General features: G+C 34.3%; 1 protein-coding gene across 1 annotated transcript; it reads left to right on the top strand.

The window, feature by feature from the left end:
* The first annotated feature begins 4448 nt into the window (after positions 1-4448).
* Positions 4449-23889, top strand: LOC115456237 (extracellular serine/threonine protein kinase four-jointed). Its single transcript, XM_030185208.2, has 2 exons — positions 4449-4761; positions 21013-23889. The coding sequence occupies exon 2, from the start codon at positions 21042-21044 to the stop codon at positions 22506-22508; it is 1467 nt and encodes a 488-aa protein (XP_030041068.1). The 5' UTR covers positions 4449-4761; positions 21013-21041; the 3' UTR covers positions 22509-23889.
* The last annotated feature ends 3208 nt before the right edge of the window (positions 23890-27097 follow it).

Genomic DNA, 27097 nt, shown 5'->3' with positions numbered 1-27097 from the left:
ATGTGTGAGATTTGAACCTGCGGACATTCGTCTCGGCAGTCCGATTCACACCCAACTAGGCTATCATCCCAAATTGAGAATCATATACTTGACATGCATTAAATAAATATATCAGACCTATTTTATTGTGTCTCTCGGCCTCTTCGACTGCGAGGATTTAGGACTTAATCTATGCTAGCCCAGTGCGCTCTGGCAGTCTTCACATACCTTCAATTTCTTATTGGGAATTCTCAGGTAGATATGCTTTAAAACATTGCACTTGTACAAGTCTTATGGATGAACTACGAGAGACAGAATCTGAACTTAATCGACAAAATTTAAAAAAAAATTCACCGCTGCCGGAATCGAATCCGCACCTGCTAATATCGAGTCTTCATACGCGCTACGATGCAAGCCTGTTTTTATACAGCTAATACGAGACGAGCAAGTGGCTTCCCTGACGGATAGCGCCACGCCCGCTCATAAACAGAAGCAACGCCACCCAGAACTTTCAATTACAATGCATGGCACTGCACTGCGCACGTCACACTGAGACAGGCGTTAATTATTTTTTCCTGGCAAAGGTTTGCAGTTTGCATTGTCGATCGGCGGTCGGATCAGAGGTCAGGTTGCATCTCGACGGTACACCTGCTTGGATACATTGTGCGAGACCCAGTAGCGAATTAGCACGAGCCACTGTGGCGTGTTTTTAACATATGTTTCGTTTTCCAATTATCAATATGTGTCATAATGTGTTAGAAATTTAATTATTATTTTTTATTTATACTTCTGCAAAGTTTGTATATGGGTTTGGTAATTTTAACATTACTTCACATGATTGTAAGCATGCATCAGGTATATAGCGGAGGCGAAGTAAATTGTCGACCAGCGAGACACATCCCCCGATGATTGCCACAATTACGCCGGCCAGCCTAATTGCTTCTTCACACTCCGCTCAAAGGACCCGATATTATAGGAAAATCTGCCTTTTGTGAGTCGAAGCCGGGTCGTTAACCGGTCGCCTTTATCCGAAAATATTTGCCATATAGAGGCGCGGGGGGCGTCCCCTCTCCTTGTCAAATTAACATTGTTCTCTTGTGATGGATTTCGCACCTGGGTTAATAAAGGTGCGTTCATAAGGCGCTTTTAGGAGAAATATGGCGTACGTGTGAAATGGCGGATGCTTTTAATAAAAATTGCGATGTGCTACTGTCTGCAGGCAGTCGAGGCATTTAGCATAAAGCGATTGTCTTGCTATTTGGTGGTTCCAGTAATGAAAATAATAGTCATGATAATAAGAATATCTATCAGTTATATAATAATATATCTGAACCTACATAAGATACATTTGTATTTTGACCTTAAAATTTCGAACTTTTAAGAGCCTTATTAATGGATGTAACTTAATTTCGCTCAGAAGCGCGATATCAGTTGAGATGCTCTCAAATTAAAGACAGCATCTTAAGACCGCCACCATTAAAAACAGATATCAACAACGTCTCAAACGGTATCTTAAGTCACAGCATATTACGGATTTCGACAGTTGTTTGATTATGAAACTACGCGGACTCAGTTAAAAAGAAACTTTTAAATGAATAATTAAGCTTTGTCTATTAATATTTTCAATACATTAAATGTCTACTTGAGATCCTACTCGAAGGTGCGATTGATTTGTTAATACGACTCTAGACTTACAACAAATATCAGCAAATGTTACAAACAATTGTCCCATAATTACCTAAAGCAATTGAAGCTACAGAACGACTAGCACACGGAATACTTAATCCTTATAACGCTTCTGCATTTGTAACAAAGATTAGTATTTAACAATTCGCATGCCAGTATAGTAATCGTGGGTGCACGAGTAGCGCCTCTGCCTACCCCTTCGGGTAATTAAAGGTGTGATTGTGTATATCTATATTAATATTACAGTTACTGCAATATTATATTCTTATTATTCACAAAAATCTTTCCAAAATTCGCGTGCGTGTGAACATTTAACCCATCAATCACTATGCCGAATTTCCGATTCATCGACATAATTACTTTTTGCATTATAAAAGTAAAAGAACACCATTATTGATGGAGCTATGTGAAAGATCTCTTAATGAACAGAACTGTTGATTAATTGCGATGTAATTTGGTAGTCCTTTTGAGTAAAGTTATTAAATAACTGATATGGTATCTCGTGCATAGATTGAAGGACACGGTATGAAATTGAGACGACGGGAACGTGGAAAATATTGGAAATTTATTACTTTATTATGAAGATAAATTGTTATTATGAAGCCGCAGGGAGAAGGTATTACTGGTTGGAAAATAAGTATGTGATTCGGGAGCGAATTATTGAGAATTAATACCTTTCAAATATTTCGGTATTATACAAAATTAAATTAGTCTCTATACAATCACCTAGAGTAGTTGATTCTGGAATTAGTCGTCTACTAAGATTAGCATGTTGCTCGCGATACTTATGAGTCGCTATATTTATCATATTGATAACTTTTGTGAAAAAATTATTGCATCGATAGTGCTGTTTGTTGTAGAATACAAAAAAAAACGTATGAAAGTCGGTTATTCGTAGCGTATACAAACAACGTAACAATAAAAACATACACACTTCACCACCAAGACTGTCTGGGTATCAGTGGCGTAGTGTCCATGTAACCCAATGCCGCTTCCCTTTCGTAATTAATATAAATCTAATTATCTTTGAACGATTTACAGACCGTATTTATGTATATTATTACCTATATGTTGTGACGGATTTCTTTTCGAAAAACTTCACCCTTCGCCACTACTGGGTATGTATTACAGCATTGTCACCGAAGAATCAATGTTCTATTGAATTCTGTGCATTCGATGCCGAAACATTGTTCTGTAGAGACGTACCATCTCTGCATGTATTGCAGTGCTGTGAAATATGGCTTTTGTTTATTCCTGGCGCTTACATCGTTGGAGCGACTTCTCGTTTCGTCATAAAAAGTTTTACGAGTCAGCAATCCGCATTGGTTCAGCTTGACGGGTTATGGAATCGCAAGACATTTTGAAATGTCATATTTAGATTAATGTAGAGTTTAGGTAGATTTCCGGAACTATTTTCATTAAAGGCCATGCCCAGTAGTGGATTAGTTACTAAAGAATTTACAAGGCTGATATTACAATGTTTTACTAGTTGTATTGGACACATAAACTATCGATTTTATATTTTTTTGTATATTTATTAGACTCTATTATTTTACTAGGATGAGAATAAAATAAAAAGTTTGTTCAGAAAAAATTATGCATTTCATGTAAAATTGTAATATGAATGTTGTGGTAGTAAAACCGACTCTACTTTATTTTTATTTTTTCACACATCACGTATTACTTTCCTATAACCAGTAAATAACACAGAAATTGATAAATACATCATTTAATTTATTCAGTTTTATTTTATACTGTTTAGAAAAGTATAAAGAAGGACTTAATGCCAAAGGCATTTTCTGCTAATTGACCTTAAGGTGGTGCAGAGATAAACAAGGTGTATCTACAAATGATGCAATTAAAAATAGCATTTTAGTACATTTAAGAAACAAAATTACACGTTCGATTTTCAAGTTTTAAATTCATTAAAATCCATTAAACATTTCGGTATACTTAAAAGTAGAAAGTAAACACATGCAGGTGAGTCACTCGGTAGTAAATCACCACTATCTATTGACAGTTTTATACCCACATTGTTGGAGACATTGTAAAAGAGTTGCCGTCCTTCAAGAAGCGACGAGAATTGGCAAGGGGAAGGTAATTTGTTGGGCTTCTGATGAACTCATAGAGCATATGATACGTAACAGCAAGTGCTACATGTTTCCAGCGAGATACTGGTAAAAGTGTCTATACTGCCGTGCTAAGCTCAAAAGCGGTATCTCAAAAAAATCAAAATCTTGATTTTTATGTCTTATGTCTTATCCATCCAATGAACTTACCTAAATAATGGTATCTTATTTAGAACGCCTTAAAAAAAACTGAAAAGAATTTCTCTATCTCATTTTTACATACAAAACTATAAAACTATATTTACAAAACTTCGATTATCACAAAATAAGGTTTCACTGACATACCGCTTTTGCGCTTAGTACGGCAGTACAGGTTTGAGCTCATGCCGAGAAGAATGTTAAAGAAGTTTTATTATTATATAGCATTATTGATCTTCACAGCTCTACTCCTGAGAACAGGCCTTCCAATACTCTATTTATTTAGTTTAGTTAAATGCAACAATCCGTAAAAAAGAACACGAACAAAAAAAATAAAAACAATAATTATCGGCATAATTTTTTATATAATATCATAATCGTTAAAATTACCTCAACGATTCACCGCTTCAAAATCATTGCGTAAAAAACAACCCTTTGAAACGACACATTCCAAATTCTATTGTCCTTTACATTAAAAAAAGAAAAAAAAAGCATCGAACCACAGCTTTACGACTAGTTAAACAAACATACAAAAAAAACAAAATTTAACAAAGTAGGTTCAATCAATGAGTCTCTATACATATCTATAGATCAAAACCTTTCGCATACCACAACGTCTCTTTTACTCTTACGTGGGAGCTTTTGTTAGAAAGAGTCAGCTATAAGTCTTATTGTGGCATACCGTCAGCTAGTTGTCCAGTCGAGTCGCAGACTTAAAGGAGGGAGGACGTGTTTTTCGCTGATTTTTTGTGAGAAATATTGTTTGTGGATTTTGGAAACTTAGTGCGGTGTAGTGTTCTGGATGTTAAGGATTTTTCCTAAATAACAGGTTCGTTTCTATTGCTTGGTTCTTTAACGCTTTTGAGTTTATTTAAATTTTTTGCGTTTATATTTGTATTACAAAACTTTTTTATGTTTATTACGCCAAATTTAAAACGGTCATAATTTATATTTTTTGATTTATATTTCATCTCTTAGGCTCTTTGTATTTTCTAAAATTGCCTATAAAATTATCAATAACATTAATATTAAAAAAGAAGAAAACAAATAATGTAATCCTATTGTATAATTATGGCACTCTGAAGAGGGGAACAATTTTAAAGTTTGATTAAATAAAACGACTTTTAACTAGATTCTGTACTAAAATAAATTCCAACAATAAACTAGATTTAGTACTTTCAATTATGAAGGATATGTTTTTATTACTCATTGGCTGCGTCCGCGTGGAAATACAAAACTCATCCAGCTTAACTTGACCTCCGTAATATGATCTTTAGACTTATCCGATATTAATTAAAGCAATCATTGTTGAGACATATTTTTGATGGATCAAAGTACTGTCAAAATTGTTATTAATACACAATAACGTCGTTGATCAAATAATTAATTAAATAACTATGTTTTTAATATGTAGGGACACGCTTTACATACTTTTACAGTTTAAGTAATAATATAAAATCTCTTAACCACCTATCAGTTCAGAAATAACGTAATTAAGTTGTTACTTGTAATATTTTAGGTTTAAATCTCAGGATGGACTATCAAAATTTTCTATCGAAAAGAGATGTTATAAATGGAGACAGGCCTACTTCACGCCTTTATCCTCAAAAGGGTAGGCAGTTAGGCGCAAGTTACATAGTTCGCCGAGCTTGTCCCGTGCTGTGACAATGAACATAAATCATGAAGCACGGCACACATTCCATACCAACTTACGTGTTTTTTAAGATTACACACACACTTGCACACAAACTTACGACTTTTATCCCCAAAGAGGTAGGCAAAGGCGCAAATAGAACACCTACTTTTTGATGTAACAAATCCGTTCTATTATGTGATAGGGATGAAGCTATCGCCACGTCTATAGTATATAACATATTCAAAACTAAAATATCAAAAACTCGTAACTCAGAAATTGAATCCAAGTGATTAAAAGAAGTAGCAGTGATTGTTTACACAGTGAAAATTATGTTCAGAAGTTGTCTTCTGTAAAGATAGGCCAATTGTAAACTCTGTTTAAAAGCTTAGCCCTTAAATTGAAAATTATAAAACTATTTTACGGATACTTTCGCGGTTATTCATATTATAATTTTCTCCCAAAGTTTCGAAAATTGCAGCCTTCATGGTCACGGGGCAAGGGGCTGAGGACTATGCAAGGAGTTAGCTGTTAAACTATTGAACTGCATCTTTTGCATGAAAATAAAAGCAAGATCAAATCATGTTAAATAACTACATATTGTAGGAATCGAACGTGTTGTATACTAAAGCTAGGCGTAGTCGAATATAATAGATTAGCCAATAACCAGTCCTAAATGCCTAGGCATTAGAACAATGACTAATGGTTAAGTAATGTGGTGACCTAGATTTCTTAAGTTACTCAATATTAATATAGTTAGTTTGTCTGTTTGTTTATAACTTCTTGAAGAATGATACTTACTGAACGGATAAATGTAATTTGACAGATCAGTTTGGAAAAGGGTGTATTGTTATTATTAATCTATGTTCACGACTTTACCGCAAAAGATAAGTAGAATCATAAGGCGAGCATCTGTGCTTATGTGCATCACTTACTTACATAATTCGACATGTAGTTTATCTTTCTATTTAGGACAATAAAAAATACAAAACAACATAAGTATGTTTTGTAGAGCAAACGTCGCACAAATGAATTGCCTCTCCTGGGATTAGAAACCAGAACCTCACATGACATATTCCAAATATACTGCCATTAGAAAAAAAAATTGTTGTCCATGTCATTTGCCTAAAGAATGTGGCTAGGAAAACCTTGATTTATTCAAAATCAAATACAGGACATCTGCGTGGTTCTCTATTAGGACGCAGCGGGCGGGCTCTAAGAAACTATGTCTAATATAGGTTTAGGATAAAGTGATATGAAATTAATTGGCAATGTGGTCTTATGACAGCGTTTTAGATCGGTTGGTGTACATCCACTAAGGCCGGCATAAGTCTAGCGACTATTGAATGTAGTTACATCTCTTTTATTTGCATGGCAGGCCAATTTTAAAATTAAAGTAACACGAGACTTTTGCATTATGAATCACTGCATTCGTCATCCTGAGATATTTAGGTTTAAGAATACGTAAAAAAATTATTGGCTACAATGTTACAACCGGCTTCAGGCTACTAGCCAAATAGGCAAAACGGTCAAGGAGGTATTTTGTACATAAAATCAATCTTTATAGTATAATAGCTATACATATACATAATCCAATGGTATTTAATTGTTGAAATATCATTAACATAAACTTTATGTCTTTATACGTGAAGGGTTAGCCAGAGTTGTAACTTTATTTGATAAATGTGGTTGCCATTCATCACTAATCACATGAAGTCAATTGCTGAACATAGACTTCTCCTAAAAATGTTGAGACGGACTTGTCCAAACCGACCTGCATCCACCGTGGCCTCCATTAATATCCAGTAATTACATTAAAAGGTTTTAAAGCTTACGGAATCCTAAAATCAATACGGATAAGCTATAAATTGTCGTAAAACTGGTGTCAATTTGTCAAGTTATCAGTTTTATGTTTAAATACGACCGGAGCTCGTGAATAGTTGAGTATGCATAATATAAACATTATTGATTTTATATTATCGCGAATTGACTCGGAACAACAAATTTTCGAGTTTTTTTTTATTTATCCTGCTATAAAGTGAATATGATGGTATATACTTACTACAGTCGAAATAAATTTTATATATTTATTATATATTAATAAGAGGTGTTGTGACTAAGTTGAAAAGCTCTGCTTGTCTTATAGAGGATTCATCAATTGTCCCGCCTGGCCAACTGGTCGTTTTTTACCTATTTTGCGAGTATATCAATGAACTTCTCCAGTCAACAATAAAAAAATATTGTATTTTTTTTTCTCTGTAGTTTACACCTTAAACTGATTTTGATAAGAGCGACACTAGAATTTTTGCCCGTTCTTCTCTGGTGAGAATTGCTTTCCGAATCGGTATAAGAGTCAATATAGATGTTATCTAAATAAAGTATAACATTTTACATGCACAGTTAAATTATTCCATTTAATTTAATTTCAATATAATATGTATAGACTAGCGTAGTTCCAGACCTTTTAATGTAGATTTCAATGTTTAGCATGATAATACCACATATAGGCAAGTGCGTCACTTACGATCATGATCACTAGTATATCCCATTTCAGTCCAATAATCATTAAAACATATACTATTAGTGTTGTAGAAGGTAACTTTTGTTGTGACCATAATTTTTATTTTTATGTTCTATTGTGAATATTTGAATGTTGTTGTTTTGTTGTTTGCTTAGTTATTTATTCTGAAATAAACGCTCGTGTCAATAACACATCTTTTTTACTTATTTTATAAATAACTCAGAACATATATAACAATAATAACAATTCACTTACTGTCAGGCTAACCAGTCCATTTCATAGTTTAATCTAATAAAATACTATAAGTATACGACAGACTTATTAATACCTCAACCAATATTTAAACTCCAAGTGTAAACTATACATGAACGGAAGCATGTTAGTCGTATTTTATTTTCGCAACGCCTGGTTGCCTTCCATACAAAAAATCTCTACTCGTTTTTATTTTTAATGTCTGAACTTATTTAATGCATTGCTTTATTGCGATGTGACATTTTTTATAGAATGTTGAGTCATTTGACGGTAAGTCATTCATTTAATACTAAGAATTTGGGTGCGTTGCTGAAATTCCACGAAACATGTTTGTTAGGAAGAGCATGTGGGATTATTTCGTCTCCTGCACAATTATCTTATAAAACGCTATAGTCTTTATTACTTATTTAAAACGCTATAGTCTTTATTACTTATTAGGTCTAGTCTATAAGGTCTATATTTTCCGTTAGTAAAAACATCTTAGTCAAAATATGTTAATTTTAACTCTTTATTAACAGAATATAAAATAGAATATCCATGAGCAAAAATACGATTTAAACTTTAATCTGAACCGTTTCAAAAGTGTCATTTTGTGGGATAGATCCTTTTGCGTATCTACGTCCAATCGTTGTTTGGTAAAAGACAAACGTTGATACCTACTTGTCGGGCTATCATACAAAAGACCATATTTAATATTAACACTATCGATATGATTGGGAATTATTTCTGCTTCGGCATAATGCTGTCTCTTATCATAAGAAATAAATATCTATGGTATCTACGAAAGTATAGACAAAGGCGCTAATAGTTGGTAGGGATTATTTCTGCACTATGAAGTGGCTGGCGGGTCTGAAGCTGACTTCCCTTTTTTTATCTACGGATTCAGGAATTGAACTCAAAACCCTACTTTCACCGCTCAATTCACAACTAGACTAACGAAGCGACAAACAAGTTCCCAAACAGAATTCCATTCATACGAAATCGTGATTGGAAAAGGAATGTATAATAAAAATTTGTCCGTCCGGTCGTGACGTTTGAACCTTTGAGGGACCAGAGGTCACGAGTAGCGCATAATAATAGCGATTAGTAACGGTTGGATGGTCTCTTTTGTGTGTGAAAAAATGTGTCACGAAGGACAACTTTATAACTACCATCACGCTTGTAAGGGCAAGTTGGAACAGCATGAATGGTCCAGTGTAACCTGGGTAATATTGTCTAAGACTACTTGAGGCACCACTAATGCTGTCGCGTATCGATCTCTCTATTATTGCATAGTTCAGCAGATCTGAATGAACGAATGAGTGAATCAGTTTCTTCTGGCCAAGCTTCACCCTATTCCACATCATCGCTTAACATTAGGCGGAAAGCGGTAACACAGGCCGAGAATTTAGAATTTTTAAAAAATCTACTATTATTCTTTAATCATCAATCCATTTTACTAAAGGTTTTATTTATAAAGCACCAGCAAAGAGACCCTACTACATCTGATGGCAAGTGGAGTCAGGGTCCAGAATGTCGACTAGAGATGATTATTAATTGCTATGGCAATATGGGTGTTCATGAGTGTTGGCAATCACATACTATCAGGTAGACCTTTTGCTCGTTCTCTTATTAGTGATAAAAAATAAAACAGATTGGATATTGTTAAGTCTTGTAACAGAGCGCGTCAAAGAACCAACGTGAGATGCGAGGTTGGAATTTGTGCTCGATACGACGGTAGACGCGATCCTTACCACAATAAAGGACAGAAATAAACTCGATAAGCTGCGGGTACTTTAGTTGTGATTTTGCCTACCCTTTAGGGGAGAAGTTTTGAATGTAATTTTCTAGGCTCGAGAGTGAATGTACCAAAATGATTCATAAAAATTCATATCTTGGAGGAAAATTAGATTATTAGTTATTTACCTAACAGATTTACAAGAATAATTAAACATCTAAGTAGAGTCTGTATCATAAATTTTATAAGCAAAACTCCAATAAATACAAAAAATGCAGAAATATGACGGGGCGGGGCAAATTAAGATTAAATTCCACACTGACGGTGTCGCTGTCTGCTCTAATAAGGAACAAACATCAATTTCACAGTAAAATACCGTGATAGTAGCAAATTAAATTACCAGGCAACACTTAAAATAAAGTAATCATAAAGTGTCAAGATGGCCGCCATCAATATTCATTCATGGAACACGAGGCGGTGCTTATCTTACATCTATGGGATATCTGACACCTTCGAGATGTCGAAGCTGCTTGACTATTAATGAGCATACACTGACCGATTCAATATAGTTATGCTGATCATCATATCTGACCATGTCTTGTGTCATGGCCGTTCTTTGGTATCTACTGAGGGTGCTTTTCATTTTGTATTCTTTAAACGATTATACAGTGTACACAAGTATAATGGATTGTTGTGTCTAGCCAATATGTGCTCAGTAAGATATGCCAGCATAATCATGATCACTAGTAATAAGAAACTCAAATTCTTTTATCAGTGGACATTGTTTTTCATGTTGCTGTGTGAAAATAGAAATTAAGGAAAATATCGATTTCATTTTTACTGTATTCTCGACAGTAATATAGCGAAATATTTGGTGTCATTTTGCAATGTACTTCTTTACTAATTAATAGACAATACCGATGTATGTTAGCACGCTAGTATTACCGTCTCACACAATCCAATGTAGTTACAACTTTGTTGTTCCGTTTCATGCACTGACTCAAATTGTCGAAGACCTACCTGTATTTACAGAATACTATGTATAGCAACAATTTTGTTGTTTCGTTTAAAGCCGATCAGTAAGATTGCCGATGACCTATGTTTCCCTTATTCAACATATTTTCTTCATATTTTTTTTTCTTTGGTTAGTCTACACTTCCTTTGGCATTTTTTTTGAACATCAAATATCCGGTAATCGACTAGAATAATTGTTGTTATTTTGCTATAAAGTTTTGTTGGCGAAACTTCCAAGATTTACATAAGTAATATTATAATTATACTATAAGATTAATACAGTGAGTTGTTTGGAATAGGTTTCACATTAGTAGCATAGACATAAACCGGTCTAGACACAGCAGTAGGTCGCCATCGATAGACGATAAAAAAAATCAAACTCTACCGACATAACTCGAAACATCTCAACTATGAACCATAGATATTTGTTCCGCCAAAAAAGCATAATTAAAAAGAAAATCGTAGACATTTCAAAACGTTTGTATTACAAAATTTAAATTCCGATCGCTGAACGTTCGCCGACGAGCGCAAAAACCTACCACAGGTTAATGACGCTGGCATCTCTTTGTTTAGACGGTGGTATTTATTCTGCGAAGAGCGGCCACGATCCAGCAACAATTACACGTTTTGCTGTCACACAGTCCGCCACGTTTGTTTTTAATTGTTGACGTTCCATTTTTGAAATTTGACAGACTAGTGTTGCCAGGTTAAAGGATTGTTTCTATTTTAGTAGTTTCATTTAAACTGTAGGGCAGTCAGCCGCGTGCAAGAATTTGAAGCAGTCCGTAAGCCCACAGGATGGTGAGATAAGGTTATGTGGTAGAAGGCAGCTATAGTCTGTCGTATCACTGTATCATAGAAAACCGCTGTGAAGTTATCTCTTTACTGTTCAGTTTCTATAAATAAAATTGCTATCGAGTAGTATACGAGAAGCTGTTGGGGTGCATACACCAGCGTTTTATCTATTTAACTTCAAGTAGTATGCTAGTGGTCTTGTCAACCGTTTTGAAGGACATTATAGCCAGTATAGTTAATAGGTATCATCAGATTTAACATTTGTAAGTGCAGAAATGTAAATTTGCTTTATGTGGCGTGTACCATGAGGCTAGCGACGGTCTACTGCCATTGTCCCATCGTAAGGTGCATCTAATGATGACACTATATTTCTATTTTTGGTGTATTTGGCACTATTCTTTTGGGCAAAGCAATACTTACTTTACAGATATAATATCCAAAGTATGACGCTACTATAACGGAAAATAAAAAAAAGCCCTGCGTCGTTAGCAAAATTACGTCAATATTGCACCGTTTAGAAAATATCCTGTTAGCCACAGCTCACTCTATCTCGACCCTACGAGAAATGACGATACAAAAATTATAATAAATTGTTCTCAAAATTGTTTATTACTAATAAAAATTTCAGTTAATCAAATCGCGGACGACTCGTTAAATAGCATTTGTATTAAACAGACACTAATCCTGATGGACTGTTTGGTATACTGTTTTAGTTTTTTTGTCCAGCCTCAAGTTCGAGCAGTGGGACGATATTTTCGAAGACACGATGACAGTAGGTAGGTAGGTGTAGACGGCGGAATACGTAACTAACTCCAGGACGGCCTAAAATTATGGGCATTGTAATACATTAATCTATTTCCTTTGGAAGGGTAAGCAGTGGGGAACTCACCAATATTTTGCCAGCTGTGGGTTCCATTTAATAGATTAAGTCTATTGATATTCACCGGACAACTCCAGACTCCAAAATACATCATATGAACATATTAATAATTTTTCACATGATTATTTCCCTTATGTGTAATTTTTCTGTTATGTTGCAAATAACGGAATTATATCGCTTGTCTGGCGTTAAGCGCCACACCTGCACTGAATGAGATATAAAGTCTGATAAAGACTTATAATTGGCAAACAAAAATATTCGACCAATTGTTGCGCACTTCTGATTGTATATAAACAAAGCTATGACACCTATACATACAGACTCTCTTGTATAAGTAACGTCTCAATTATTGTAGAAGTAAAAACATCTCGTTAAAAATATATAAAATACAATATTGAACACAATGCATAAAGCTCCGAACTGGACGTACAAATAGAGACGTCTAGCCGGAATCGAACCCCGTACTGATAACATCGGCCGCCCGCCGACCCGAGCTATTTCAAATATTTCCAACAGATAATGTACCGACGGCAGAAACGTTTCTTTAAGATTAAATATTTTTGAGGTGAGGTTTTTTATGGTACGTATATGAGATACTTGGTTTTAAAGAAATGTTCGTGGGAAAAATAGTAGCTTATGGGGTAGTGTTGTATTATTAAAAATTATCGGAAGCCCATTAAATTTCCGCCGTCGTTCAGAGTCACGGAAAAATTTCTTTAAATTACTTAAATCTCGAATTACATTTTTAGACAAAAATATAATAGAAATAAAAATTAACAAACTGAAAAAAATTAAATTTGCAAAACTAAATTGTAACTTTTTTGCTTGCCGTAAAAATATCTTAAGCATAAAAAATGCTTACTCATAATATTCCGAGTAAAAGAATTCGATTTTTTTTGCTATCCATACTTGAAATACCTAACTCCATATTACTCATGTATACCTGTGTTTTCTTAGCTCGTTGGGACCCTTTTTTTTCGAATTAGGGTCCCGTTGATTAGTTGCGAAAGACCTTTGACTTTGTTAATTTTAATGGACTCGGAGTCTGTTTCATTCGTTTTTTTATGTTACGTATTAAACAGGTAATGTAGATAGAACTCATTTTAAAACAATTTATTTAAGAGGATATAGAGTGTTACTTGTATTCTGTCGGAATATAGTTTTGTGAGGACTAGTGTTTACTTAGAAGTTGTGAAATAGGCCCCGAGAGCTAACTCAATTTGTGAAATCGTAGAGGTCCTATTATGGTGATATTTTTATCTATAATAGTGAACGAAACTATCCGTTGCAAATGTAATAGCAGGTATACTGTGATCCAAAATGTATACCCCCGATATAATATTTATGTATTGAATATGTTTGAGTATTTTATAAATGTTAAACTAACCTGGGTCCGAAAGTTTTTGAACTTTCGTACCCAGGTTATTTTTGGGATTTGTCCCAAGGGTACACACCATAGACTTTTCTAAAAATTATGTGTGTATTGTTTGTGAATTATCGCTTGCTTTAACAGTAAAGGAAAACATAGCAAGGAAACTCACATACCTAAAAAGTCTATAGGAATTTTAGGGTGTATGTTTACCTTTACTATAGTTAGTTTATATACTATATTATATAAACTAACTTCAGAATAAAAGCCATACTTGTAAATGTTATGCCTGACTCAAAAGTTCAAAATAAATGCAAAAAGCTATATACAGAACCCTTGCTTAATAAAATGTTAGTTTTGGTGACCGTTTTTTTCTGTCCGCCGTCAGCTATCGCGTAAACGCATCGGTATAGCCCCCTGGCACTTACTTCTGATTTTAAAAGTAAAGCGTATGCGGTAATTATGGTGCAGGCCGACAATGTGGTTTCTCGACAATTGCCATCGTTATGCCGGCGTTGATTGTTGATCTAAGTTTGTTTGAGGTATATTACCTAAAATTTATATATGAAATAATTTTGACCCTATTTCAAGGCTTTTGATGTGTATCAACTACGAGTGATTTTATTATACGGAGATTAGATTTTTTTTTAGATGCAATTAAAATTAGTATAGATTGAGATTGAACTAGCGACCTTTATTAGTTCAATGCTCGTTGGGTTTCTAAACACTGTTATATTGAAAAATTAAGTATTTTGTTTAATAAAATATCTGTTATGGGAGCTAATGTTATTTGACACATTTACTTATTTCAAAGAAGTCAATTTGAAATATTTTAGTGTCAAATAATCCAGTTATAATCAAACACGACTCTATTAACTGCTTTATTTGTCCTTTTGTATAAAAAACTTTCAATTAAGAACACGAAACTCAATCATTTTTTTTTAATTCGCAACGTTCATAAAAACTTAGGTTATCTGAGATCTAAGCGCGATTTAAGCCGTGGCTAGGCAGTAAACCGAGCTAGACTGTAACCCGATCTAGGGCATACTGTGCCAACATTTTACTGTCATTGTTGCTTTGGTCCGAGCTATAATTTCTACACTTTATGACCGTTGAATAGGGACGAAAAATAGAGTAAGGTTTTTTGCAATTCTTATAAATTATTTTGCATATGTAATATGTATATTCGTAGTTTGCATATATTGATTATACATAAATATAAAAGGAAATAAAAATGTTCGTAAGATGATGCCTGCAAAAGCGGAAAAGTGGACAGGAGTAAAACTAGTTCCTATATATAGCCGAAGTTATGTCCATTCCATAATGTAAGTAAGCCTGTCTCCATATCGATCACAAATTCTAATTATGCGCAATTCATATAAGTGATTTCTGATTTAAATACACTTTTAATTTATCTACTCGTGGTAGTTAAATCTCTACCAATTTTCTAGCCAAAAAAAAGACATCAACGCGTTCCATTGTTGGTTTGAACTCGGTTCAAAATTCAAGTTATTGATAACTAGTAAAAGTTTAATTCGTTTATGAATTTAACAAAATAAAAATTAGTATATAATGTGTATTAAGCAATTGACTTAATTGTAATAAGGACTTTATCGAAGGATCATACAGTTTAAAATATTTTTTAAGTTGCCTATAGTAGAGTCGTGTTGTAGTAACATCTGTCAGAAGTATTAATTAATCATATTTAAGTTTTACTAATGTCATACAGAAGACAGAGTATCACTTTTCCATAATGATTTCTTATGATTACGCGAATATTCAACATTTAAATAAAAATATTTTTCGGGTTTTGGTTTTTTATATTATATTTTTTTCAATCAAAATATTTTTATTCCGAATGACTTTTTCGTTATGCTTGAAAGTATGAAAACCTCTACATAGTGGCTGTTTGATGAAATTCCTACCATACTCAATAGTTTGAACATCCACAATTTGAACTACCCTTTGTCGTGTCCGGAGTATTATTTTTTTTGTATGAAAAAAGCAAACATTAACCATCAGCCGTTCTTCCTTTTTTTACAGTTTTGTAATACACCACTTGTGATTGTGTTTTCACCAATGGTCACCACTTACCACTTCGGGACCTATTTGCTCCTTCACTTCTTTTGTAAAAAAACATAATTTTTAAACTTCAAGAAATCAAAGAACATAACCTCGGACAACGGTAACATCTATTCATGCTAAAACGTCTTATTTTACTAGAACAAGCAATTTTAAACTCTAAAAGCATAGTCGTAAAACATATTTTTTGTGCGCAGTAGTAATTTAATTTACAAAACGTCGTAACTACATTATGGACTTAATTTAATTCTTACTTTATTGTGTTTTGCATAAAGTTGAAATTTAATTGTACTGATGTTGACCTCAGTGTTCCATACGTCCAAAGATTTTTTGTCCCTTTCATGGCAGAGACAAGATCTCAAATTGTTACTCTACGCTGTCGTTCGACCATAGATAAAATAAATATTGCCTCTATCGCCTCATTGGTTTAGTGGCAGCTTATTTTGATTTGTGAAGTTTGGAGTTCGATTGTATGAGTCATATTTGTGGGACTCTACAATTTAATTTTCATTTATGAGTAGGCTTACCCGGCACAGAATTGAAATACCGTTGGTGAAATGTGATACTAGTTGAACCTCTGCCGACCTCTTTACTTATACAGGCGTGACGATATGTAGAGTCGCTTTTATTATAGAAGACAAACAGGTGGTGATTATCTGAAAGTGTTGATGCAGGTATGCAATACAGCTGGCCTATTGCCATAATGTCTCTATTATCAAGTACGCCGGTACCTCCGAAGGTATAGGCAGAAGTATGATTAGGAAACCCTAATTGATTTAATAAACATCAAATGATAACGTCCAATAATGTCAGAACATTTTACCATACACATAATGATGTGTATGGTAAATGGTATGGTGGGAATGCCCACTCTTGGGAAAAATACAAGTATTTTCCCGAAAAAAAAAACAGATTTGCGATGATAGACCGCGGAATCGAAATCAGACCTTCTAGATACAATCAGGTACACCTCTCAACGAATGGCGCAACGCTGTCAATAAACCAAGAAATAAACACTTATTCTTTATAGAAAAGCTACATTTTTGTCTGTATGAGCGACAGTTCGCGTGATTATATCGAATGACGCAGCGTTTTCATGTTTACACTGGCTACAATAAACAATACTCAAATCAACGGATTGTAAAGCTGTGGACACAACTGTACGGGGATCTGTGGTTCCCGGGATCCCGGAGTCGTCCCATATGTGTCGAGTGTCACAGCGATTTAAATTAGCTGTCTAAGATATATATAGTGGGGATTCGGTTCGGTAGTTTAGATCCATGATTTTTATCGTTCCTGAGCGACTAGAGACTAGTTCGTATATCATTCGTAGTATGTATTATAATGCGTGTGACTATGAAACCATCCCGCTTTCCGGCATTATCATGTTTTTTTTTATTTGTTAAAGAACACTTCCCACACATTAAATTATTTTATGTTGTTTAAAAATATCATTACGCGTTTGTATACCGTGTTATCCCGCCACGATATCGTTCCCGCGCTACTGTGTGTTCAAAGCTTAACAATTCAATAAGAGTTGGCTAAGTGGCAGTAATTGTGAGGTTTCGGGTTTGGTTCGCAGATTGGGAGTCATCATCTAATTAACGATATGAGCGATAGCGTTAACGAGGTACTTTCACTACGCAAATTAATAAAAACTTTTATCCGATTGCACGAAGAAAGTGGGTAATGTTCTTTGATTGTATGAAAGTTATAGAAATGCGCGACCAAACAACCATTGTGGTTGGGGGGTTGCCTCTCTATCTACCTTTGGAAAAAACGTGAGCTTATGTGTATTCTAGACTTAAGACATAAGGGAAGGCCATCGATCATTGTTGGGGGGTCCGTAAGGTCGACGACCTTACCCATCCCGGAAGTACTCGATACGGCATATCGGATTGGAAACGTCCTAATATGGGAAAGCGATTGTGATCAGACAATAGTATTACAGATCACGACCAACGTGGACCGTTGAACAGACCGATTTATGTAAGTTGTGGGCCATTTGTCATCAGTGTTTGCGTGAAAAGTCTAGGAAGGCAAATTTTTCAAAATGTCCAATAGTATTTTGTCGATCCATAAAATAAAAAATATTCCTTTTTAAGGTAATTGTTTCATATCAAAAAACGATTAAGCATCTTATCAGTAATAAAAAAATGTAAATAATTTTGTTAGGAAATTTTTAAAATGTCTTATAGTATAAAATCGATTAATAAAATAAAAAAGCTATTTATTAAAGAAAGGTGTTTAATATTAAGAGAATGATTGAGCATCTTATCAATAATAAAAAAACACACAATTGTAATTTGCCTGTCTGTCTATAGGCTTGTTCCTTATCATATATGGGACGGAATACACACAGCGGAAAGTGGGTGCCCTAGTTGCGCCTCTAACTACTCCTTGGGGATAAAGAGCGTGAGTGTGTGTTTGGTTCAATTAACCTTGATCTTTAATAAAATAATATAATAATATCTGCCTTGTATTATATACTGTCCCACCGTTGGGCACGGGCCTCCTTTACTACTGAGAGGGATTAGGCCTTAGTCCACCACGCTGGCCCAGTGCGGATTGGTAGACTTCACACACCCTCGAAAATTCCTATAGAGAATTTCTCAGGTATGCAGGTTTTCTCACAATGTTTTCCTTCACCGTTAAAGCAAGCGATAATTCACAAAGAATACACACATATTTTTTTTAGAAAAGTCAGAAGTGTATGCCCTTGGAATTTGAACCGGTGGACATTCGTCTTGGCAGTCCGTTCCACAACCAACTAGGTTATCGCCGCTTCTTTAAAAAGAAAGAAAGATTTCCTTGCGATAAATTAATTTAAACCGTTTACAAAAGAGATTTCGAACGCGAAACACTTACATAAAGTTTTTTTTTAAATACTCTAATATAACAATTACTCTCGGACGGATTTGTTCTGTAAGATTCACTTAGAATTCGAAGTCCCTACCCACGAGGCAACTAACGTCTCTTAACCCTTTCTCTCCATAAATCCCAATACAATAGTATTTAATAACTATAAATAACAATACAAATAACAGAATTCTCAATAAGCAAACTATTGTTGCTGTCCACCCACATACGGGCTTGAATATACAGTCCTTGCTTTTGGCTTTAAAGCATACCTAACCTAAAATAGCCTTAATGTGACTTAGATGTTGTCTATTGCAAATAATATGGCGCCTCGGCGATCTACTGCTATCGGAACTACGCTTTGTTGAGTAGAATAAAACAGTAAATATAATATTGAATCGATGCAATAAGATGTCAAGACAAACTGTCAGTTTTTTGTCTGTCGCTCGCTTGATGGTAACGCTTGCTTATAATCGGTTAGAATGCTACTCGAAACTTATTGACGAAGCGCTCTTTGCCACTGCAATGGGCTATCGATATCAGATGTGTTTCACGATATATTTCAGTGGATAAGTAATTTATTTATTTTATTTAATTTCATATTAATCAGGTTATAATTGAGTCAATAAAATTGTTCAAGTTATTGAGTCAACAAGTTGTTGAATAGGATAATAATTACACAAAAATGACCTTTAAATCAAAATAGTTAAAGGTGTAATAAACGGTATAAATAAACAAAGCGATGGTACCTATAGATAAATTCCAGCAAACAAGGCTTGCTTATTAAATTATTAAACGTGTATCATTATAGTCAAATACCATTTAAACGTTAAAAATAAACATACAATATGAATATAAAAAGCCAGGATTCGAACTCGCTCTACAAAAGCCAATAACCTTAACGAACTATACTAGTTTATTATATTAGTAGTAAAAAGGCGGGAAAAAATCATGTCCGACCGAGTGGGGCACAAAAAATGCCTTGTTAACTCGCTCTGGGGATTTATATGGAGATGTTACTACCTCTTCGGAAATTATTTTTGAATTAAATTTGACATGCGTAATTTTAATAAAAATTTAATACTTTAATGGGGGTTTCAATATTCTCCTTTGGTTCGCCAGTGAATATAGACTAATTAAAATAAAATTTGTTTGACATGATTACAAATGACTTATTTTGATTGGTTAATTCATACCATTGACCCGTAATTAGGGATTGGTATCATGTTATCGAAATTAAAATTGTATACCATTTATTTTAGTAGTTATTGCTAGCAATTTCGAAGCCATTGCTATTAAAACGGGCAATTTGTTTTTAGATATATACATAACTCTTTTATCTTACACAAATTTGAAATATTATACACGGAGAGTGCAGGCTATTTTATTTAGTTTTTTGTTTTAATAAACGTTTCCTATTTCACATAAAAAACCCACATAATTTTATATAATAAGCGAACACGATAATACAAACTTCGATGTGTTGTAACAACTCTATAGAGATATTAAGGGGCGGGGCACGCGCCTCACAAACACCGAGCAAACAAATTGAAATATTAGTTAAATCACTAACTGAATAATTACTGTGTTTACTACACGACGGGTTTACACGCCTTTTTAATCTTTTTTATAGCAGAAGGTCGGCAGACGAGTAAGTGGGACAGCTGATGGTACGCGACATTGAACATTCATAAAAACACATTTAGTTCTAGAGTTTGTTAAGAAATGGATATTCAATATTGGAAAAGATTTTCTTGCCAATTGCAGATACAAATTAAATACATTAAAACATTGTTTTTATGGAGGTTTTCTGTCTCTTATGATCCCAGTCGAGCTGATTACATTTGTGGTGTAACCAAATCTAGCAATATGATTGCCCTATAGTTATATAGTTATACTGAAAATAGCCATTTTGAATGAAATGAACATATATTTATATTTTATTTCTTTTGTTACAGACTGCAAAATGAACGCAAAGTAGATCAAAATGGATCAAGAGAAAACACAATGTAACAGAATACCAACTCTGGACGACCTGGAGAAAGCTGACACCACTCAAATGGAGAACTACGTAGTATACAACATCACGCACAGAGAGATGAAGAAACGAGATCCAACGCTATACAGCTATTGCCTAGTCAGTGTAGTAATAAGCTTCGTTTTTGGACTATCAACTGGAATAATATTAATGGGAGCTAGTCCATCCAATACTCCTCTTAAACAAGCTTTAAATAAATCTGTTAAAAATCCATTAAATTTAGATGAAAGGTTTACAGCAGTATCTTTTGTAGAGGATAGAAAAGATAAAGAAAACCCAACAGAGAAACCAGATGTTAATGAACAAGATTCTAAGAATGGCAGTCATGTGCCTAATACGATGACTGTCCTATATGAGAATGTATTCTGGGGACCTGAAATAGAAGATTCAATGCCTCAAGGATACGGAGAAAATACTGCGGAATTGTGGGAGCAATTTGTCAGCCAAAGCGAGGTTATCAAAATGGAGGTAGGGTGTGGAAGGATGCAAAACAGATTGGTTACTTTCAAGGATGGGACCAGAGCTTGTGTTAGATACAGACAAAATACAGACCAAATACAAGGGGAGATCTTCAGTTTCTACGTAGGAAGGTTATTAAATTTGACTAATTTGGCGCCCTCTGTAGTCAAAATTGTTGATTTGAAAGATGATCTATGGAGGAATGTCGCCCACGAAATTGCCAGCGTACAATGGAGTTCCAACAGGGCTGTGGTTTTAACACAATATGTCCCTAGTTTGGAATCAGCGACTATACCAGATATATTCAAACCATCGAATCGTCATCTTAATAAATTTGATGTACTTCGAATGTCGTTGAGCGAAAACAGCACTGTGGAACCAACAAAAGACATTTTTTTAGAGAAATTAAGAGCGAAGAACACCAAGCAGACGAATGATAATGTCGAAAATTTCGATCACATCGACATGACGTTGGGTAGCAAAATGAAGAAATTATTCGTTGAACTAGCGCAGTGGTCTGACTTAATAATTTTTGACTATCTAACCGCTAATTTAGATAGGATAGTAAACAACTTATTTAACTATCAATGGAATGTTAACATCATGGACGGTCCAGCCCACAACTTAGCTAGAAAGATGGACAGTGGACTCCTTTTATTTTTAGATAATGAATCAGGCTTACTTCACGGCTATAGGCTTCTTAAGAAATACAACACATACCACAGCCTTATGTTGGACAATTTATGTGTATTTAGAAGAAGAACTGTGGAGTCCCTTAAATCGCTATTCAACGCTCAATCTATAGGCAGTAAGTTAAGTGAGATGTTTCATACAAAGAACAACGCTGTGATCAGAGACATTCTGCCACCGCTTCCTGAGAAGAACTCAAAGATACTGCACGACAGGATCGGTAAAGTTCTCAGTCAAGTAGAAAAGTGTGAACAAATTTTTAGGTGAAACCTCTTGTACGGCAAACGGACTTTAAACAGTGAATTGATAATGTTAATTTTGACGTAAATACGTGGAATACCCAGTGAGCTAAATTTTGTCATCCTCATAGTACACGATAACCCTGGACATTATTAATACTAACTAGTGCATTTTTTTTTTATTTATGAGCAGAGAGCAATGCCTGAAAAGTCTGCGAGATTACGTAACCACATTATAGAAAATTTTCATTCCGCAAACGAGCATTATACTTTTATCTATAGCATGCGAGATACGTTTATAGTGTCAATCAAGCTTAACATTTTGTGTACTGTGGTCCCAAAATCTTTTGTTTCTCGTCGTAATTTTAAAATGGTCAATATTAAAATCGCGAATAACGAAACTAAAATAGAATATTACTTTTTTTTAATCTTAGCGAGTCCATTTAAAATGTTTACTTGCATCTATGTATTTACGTCAAAAATAATAACGGACTTGACGAGTGATATTTAAGCATTTTTGATACCAAATAATTTAATTATTTATTGTATAAAAATTTATATAAAATGTGCCAGTTTTTGTTGTATATTACTGTTATGTAAATAAGTCTAAATGAATACCGTGACGAGTTAACATTTTAGGGATTCAACAAATGATAACACATCGATAATTCAAAATCGAATATTTATATAGGAATTAAATTCGTTGGGTCCCTTTTCCATATAACATAATATTATTCAGGTACTGATCTTAGATGTGATATATTTGTGTTAAAAAAAAATATCATTACCCAATCCGGGGCTCAAACTAAGCAATGCTAGTTATTTTGTCTATTTATATCGTATCAATTTGGACTTATTAACATTTGAACAATAACGTATTTATGCAGACCTCATAATTTTAAGTTATGTTATTAGGATCGGTGCAGTTTGATGCAAACGTGATAGTTAAAAAATCTCGTTTTCTCGTTCTGGGCTGTTCCTATTATGACGTAGTAATATGGTTAATATATACAGGTGTTACCAAAAAGATTTAATGAGTATATACTTATAGCTTAATGGTATATTCTTTATATTATACGAGAAAGTCCCATTATGTAAACCAAGCCTTATTGGTCACATCCTGTATCTATATTACATTATTTTTTGTAAATACGTTCATTTGTTTTAAATTTTATGTATAAGGGAATCATGAAATATTAAAAGCTGCGTAAAATACATTTGTTTATTTATTTTCCTAATTCTACAAAAAAGGTTAATTAACAAAAATCGTTTTTTGTATTTGTCATAATTTGTTATGCAATAATTTTAATTTATATTATAATATAAATTTATAACTTTCAGTTGATTGTTGTAATTAAAATATTGCACTTGTAAAGAAATATTCTTATGATTCCCTTTTGCATGAACAACCAAGCTTTGTAAATATGTGTACATTATGTATAAATAAATGATTTTTTAAATTTAATTTTGATTTTATTTTTAATACTAAAGACCATTTTGTCTAACTTGCTTAATGACCCTTCTCTTAAACAGTAGTTACAAGTCATCCGGAAGCTATTTTTATATGGGCATAGCAATGTGCACTGCAACAGATGGTAAATGAATTGGGGACCAATAGAATGTCGACTGACGGGAGATGATTATTCTACGGCAGTTGACACAATTATGCCGGCCTGTTGGAACCCGATGGAACAAAGGCTGATCCGCCTAGCGCTTTTTGATGCAGGACCTGATGACAAACTATTTAGATTGCCTACATCGACACCTAAAGTATGAGGTCCACTCCGCACACATTCCGACATAATACTCATCCCATAGTACTTTCACATTCATATACCGGACGAAATAATATCAGCTCTGTATTATATACGGCCCCACTGTTGGGCACTGGCCTCCTCTACTATTGAGAGGGGTCAGGCCATAGTCCACCACGCTGGCTGGCTGGCGCTGGTAGACTTCACACACCCTCGAAAATTCCTATAGAAAATTTCTCAGGTATGCAGGTTTCCTCACGATGTTTTCCTTCACCGTTAAAGCAAGCGATAATTCACAAAGAATACACACATGATTTTAGAAAAGTCAGAGATGTGTGGCCTTGGGATTTGGACTTGCGGACATTCGTCTCGGCAGTTCCTTCCACAACCAACTAGGTTATCGCCGTTTTTTTACCGGACGAAATAGGAGAGATAAATATGAAAACCGTACTTACACAGAATGGACAATAAGGTCGAATATAATCACAAAATGTTTATATATAACGATATTTATTCTTGATTTATGATGAGCAAACAGACAAAATCCACAGAGTAATAATCTCGACAACACTGGATTATCAATGTTTATTCTCTCTGTAATCAACCACACGTTCCCTTTTCTATTACAATATTAACACAAGATAGTTTTAGAGCGAACATGATTAGGTCTAACTCACGAGATGGTCCTTTCAGACAAGGCGTCTTCTTCTATTATAATATTAACACAATATAGTTTTTAGGGCTGACATTATTAAGCCTAACTCAAGTCCATCAGGCGTAGGCATCATAATATATTTCTTACACAGTACAGACGTAATAAACGTTATGTCGATGTCCAATCCAACCCTTGTTTTTTAAGTGTCTTAAACCTAAATTTACATGGTAAATGTACAATAAATTGACAAAATGGCGCTATTTGGTGTATAGTTAGCGAATATCATCTCAAACTAATAGTTGACAATTAAATGGGTTAACGTCTAGAGAGAAATGCCAATAATACTTGTCTTATTTTTTGTTCAGATAGACTACAAAGTCTAAGAGTAGAGTCTACCTGAAAATATTCGTCTTATTATTGTCATTAGTAAATTTTAAGGACAGAATAGTTTTGGTCGCACTCTCGGCTCCACGCGTATGAGAGACTATCTGAAATCAATTTCCTACAGTTTTTGGGAATTAAAAGTAATTGAAATGTTTAGTCCATTGAGTGATATACGTGAGTGGTAAATTAAATCTTAATTCAGTCTGCAGTTCCTGCGTTTGCGTCTTACAAACATTTAAATGTTTCCATAATTTTATAAGAGGGATTAGGTCATTCATCCACAGCACTGAACTGATGCAAATTAGTAGATTTGTTTAAAATTCCTATGCAAGTCTGAAATAAGTAGGTGGGAAAATGTCCTAATTCTCATAAACAGACGTCACGCCAATTCTCATAATCAGGCGAGGGATCTATACGCCTTATCTAACAGTTATATATAAAGCTGCCCTATACAAAAACACATCTTTCTTTATCTTCTAAGAGGTAGCTACAATCTCACCCTTGTTTCGCTAACCTTACACGTCCTAAGTAAACGAAAGTATCGCAAAATTCGTAATTTTTTTCAAGCAAGTTTTTTGTACAAAATCTACATAACTTGCTTACAACCTGGACATCCAGGATCAGACGCCACTAGGCCTATGGGGTGAGTATATTGTATTCTATCACATGACTGTTATAGGACACATCAGAGCACACTTGTCAAAACTTAAGACCTCCCGGCTTAAATGGTGTTAGCTATAGAGTAAGTAATACGCCGATGAGATACATTTTAATTATAGGTAAGTTAACTTCTATATTATGCATATTATACTTGAATGAACACAATTGCTAATCATAATTATTATATAATAATATCATTATTTACACAATTTCGCACATACTACTATAAAAAAGGAATGACGAAGTAAACTAATAGCTCGCTTGATGTAAACAGAAGTATAGCTACCTACATAGAATTTCGAAATACGTTATTGCATAAGACAAAACTGTTTCTTAAGGATTTCACAAGAAAAAGTTTAAAAGAAAGAGTTTAGTATGTGCATTATTATTTCTAGTGACACCTGTAGCTACGATGTTACCTTTTAAAATATTCTACATAACCAAGGAAACGACTAGAGGGTGAATAGATTAAATATCAATTTAATAAAACACACACACACACACACACACACTAATTTAATAGCTTTTAATAAATAGTGAATAAGTTAAATAAATTAAATATTAATGACATTAAACTAATAAACAAAATTTAAGTTAACAATTAGTTATTATATTAATTGATTAAGCTTTTCAACTCGTACTTGTTAAGTATACCCACAGTCAAGGCGGGTGTGTGTCGGTTCTGCGTGCCCCTCTGTGGCATGCACTCACGTTATCCGAGGGTTTAAGTCTCAGATAGCCGGATGATGCATGCGTTAAGTTTTTTCCTTTAATGCGGCTGCCATTAAAAGCTGTCCTAGTGGACGAGAGACGGTTTTTAGGGTCCCGTGGTGTTTAATTATAAACTTTAAGGATATTACGGTGACGGAATATATTTGCAACAACTCGATAAAGTTGTACTAATTAGGAGATACAGAGTAAATCCTGTGGAACTGATGTTCATAGGAAATTTTGATTTCGATATTGTATAATATGTATATTACGGCTCCACCCGTTAGCGCTAGATCTAGGTATACTAGCCAAAGGACTCAGTGATAATGCAGCTTCTTATCAGTGGAAGATTTTTCAGAATCGGAGTAGCAGTTGACTGCCTTTGCAGTATAGTTGTATTTTGGTACGATTGTCGTGCTGAGGTCTCGGCTTAAATTCCATGGTCGGGCAGTA

The sequence above is a fragment of the Manduca sexta genome, chromosome 28 (assembly GCF_014839805.1).
Source record: "Manduca sexta isolate Smith_Timp_Sample1 chromosome 28, JHU_Msex_v1.0, whole genome shotgun sequence".
NCBI lineage: Eukaryota > Metazoa > Arthropoda > Insecta > Lepidoptera > Sphingidae > Manduca > Manduca sexta.
This window is presented reverse-complemented; position numbering and strand designations above follow the sequence as displayed.

What these genes read in the sequence shown, in the direction of transcription:
- LOC115456237 (XM_030185208.2), top strand. Translation starts at nt 21,042, where the DNA reads ATGGATCAAGAGAAAACACAATGTAACAGAATACCAACTCTGGACGAC.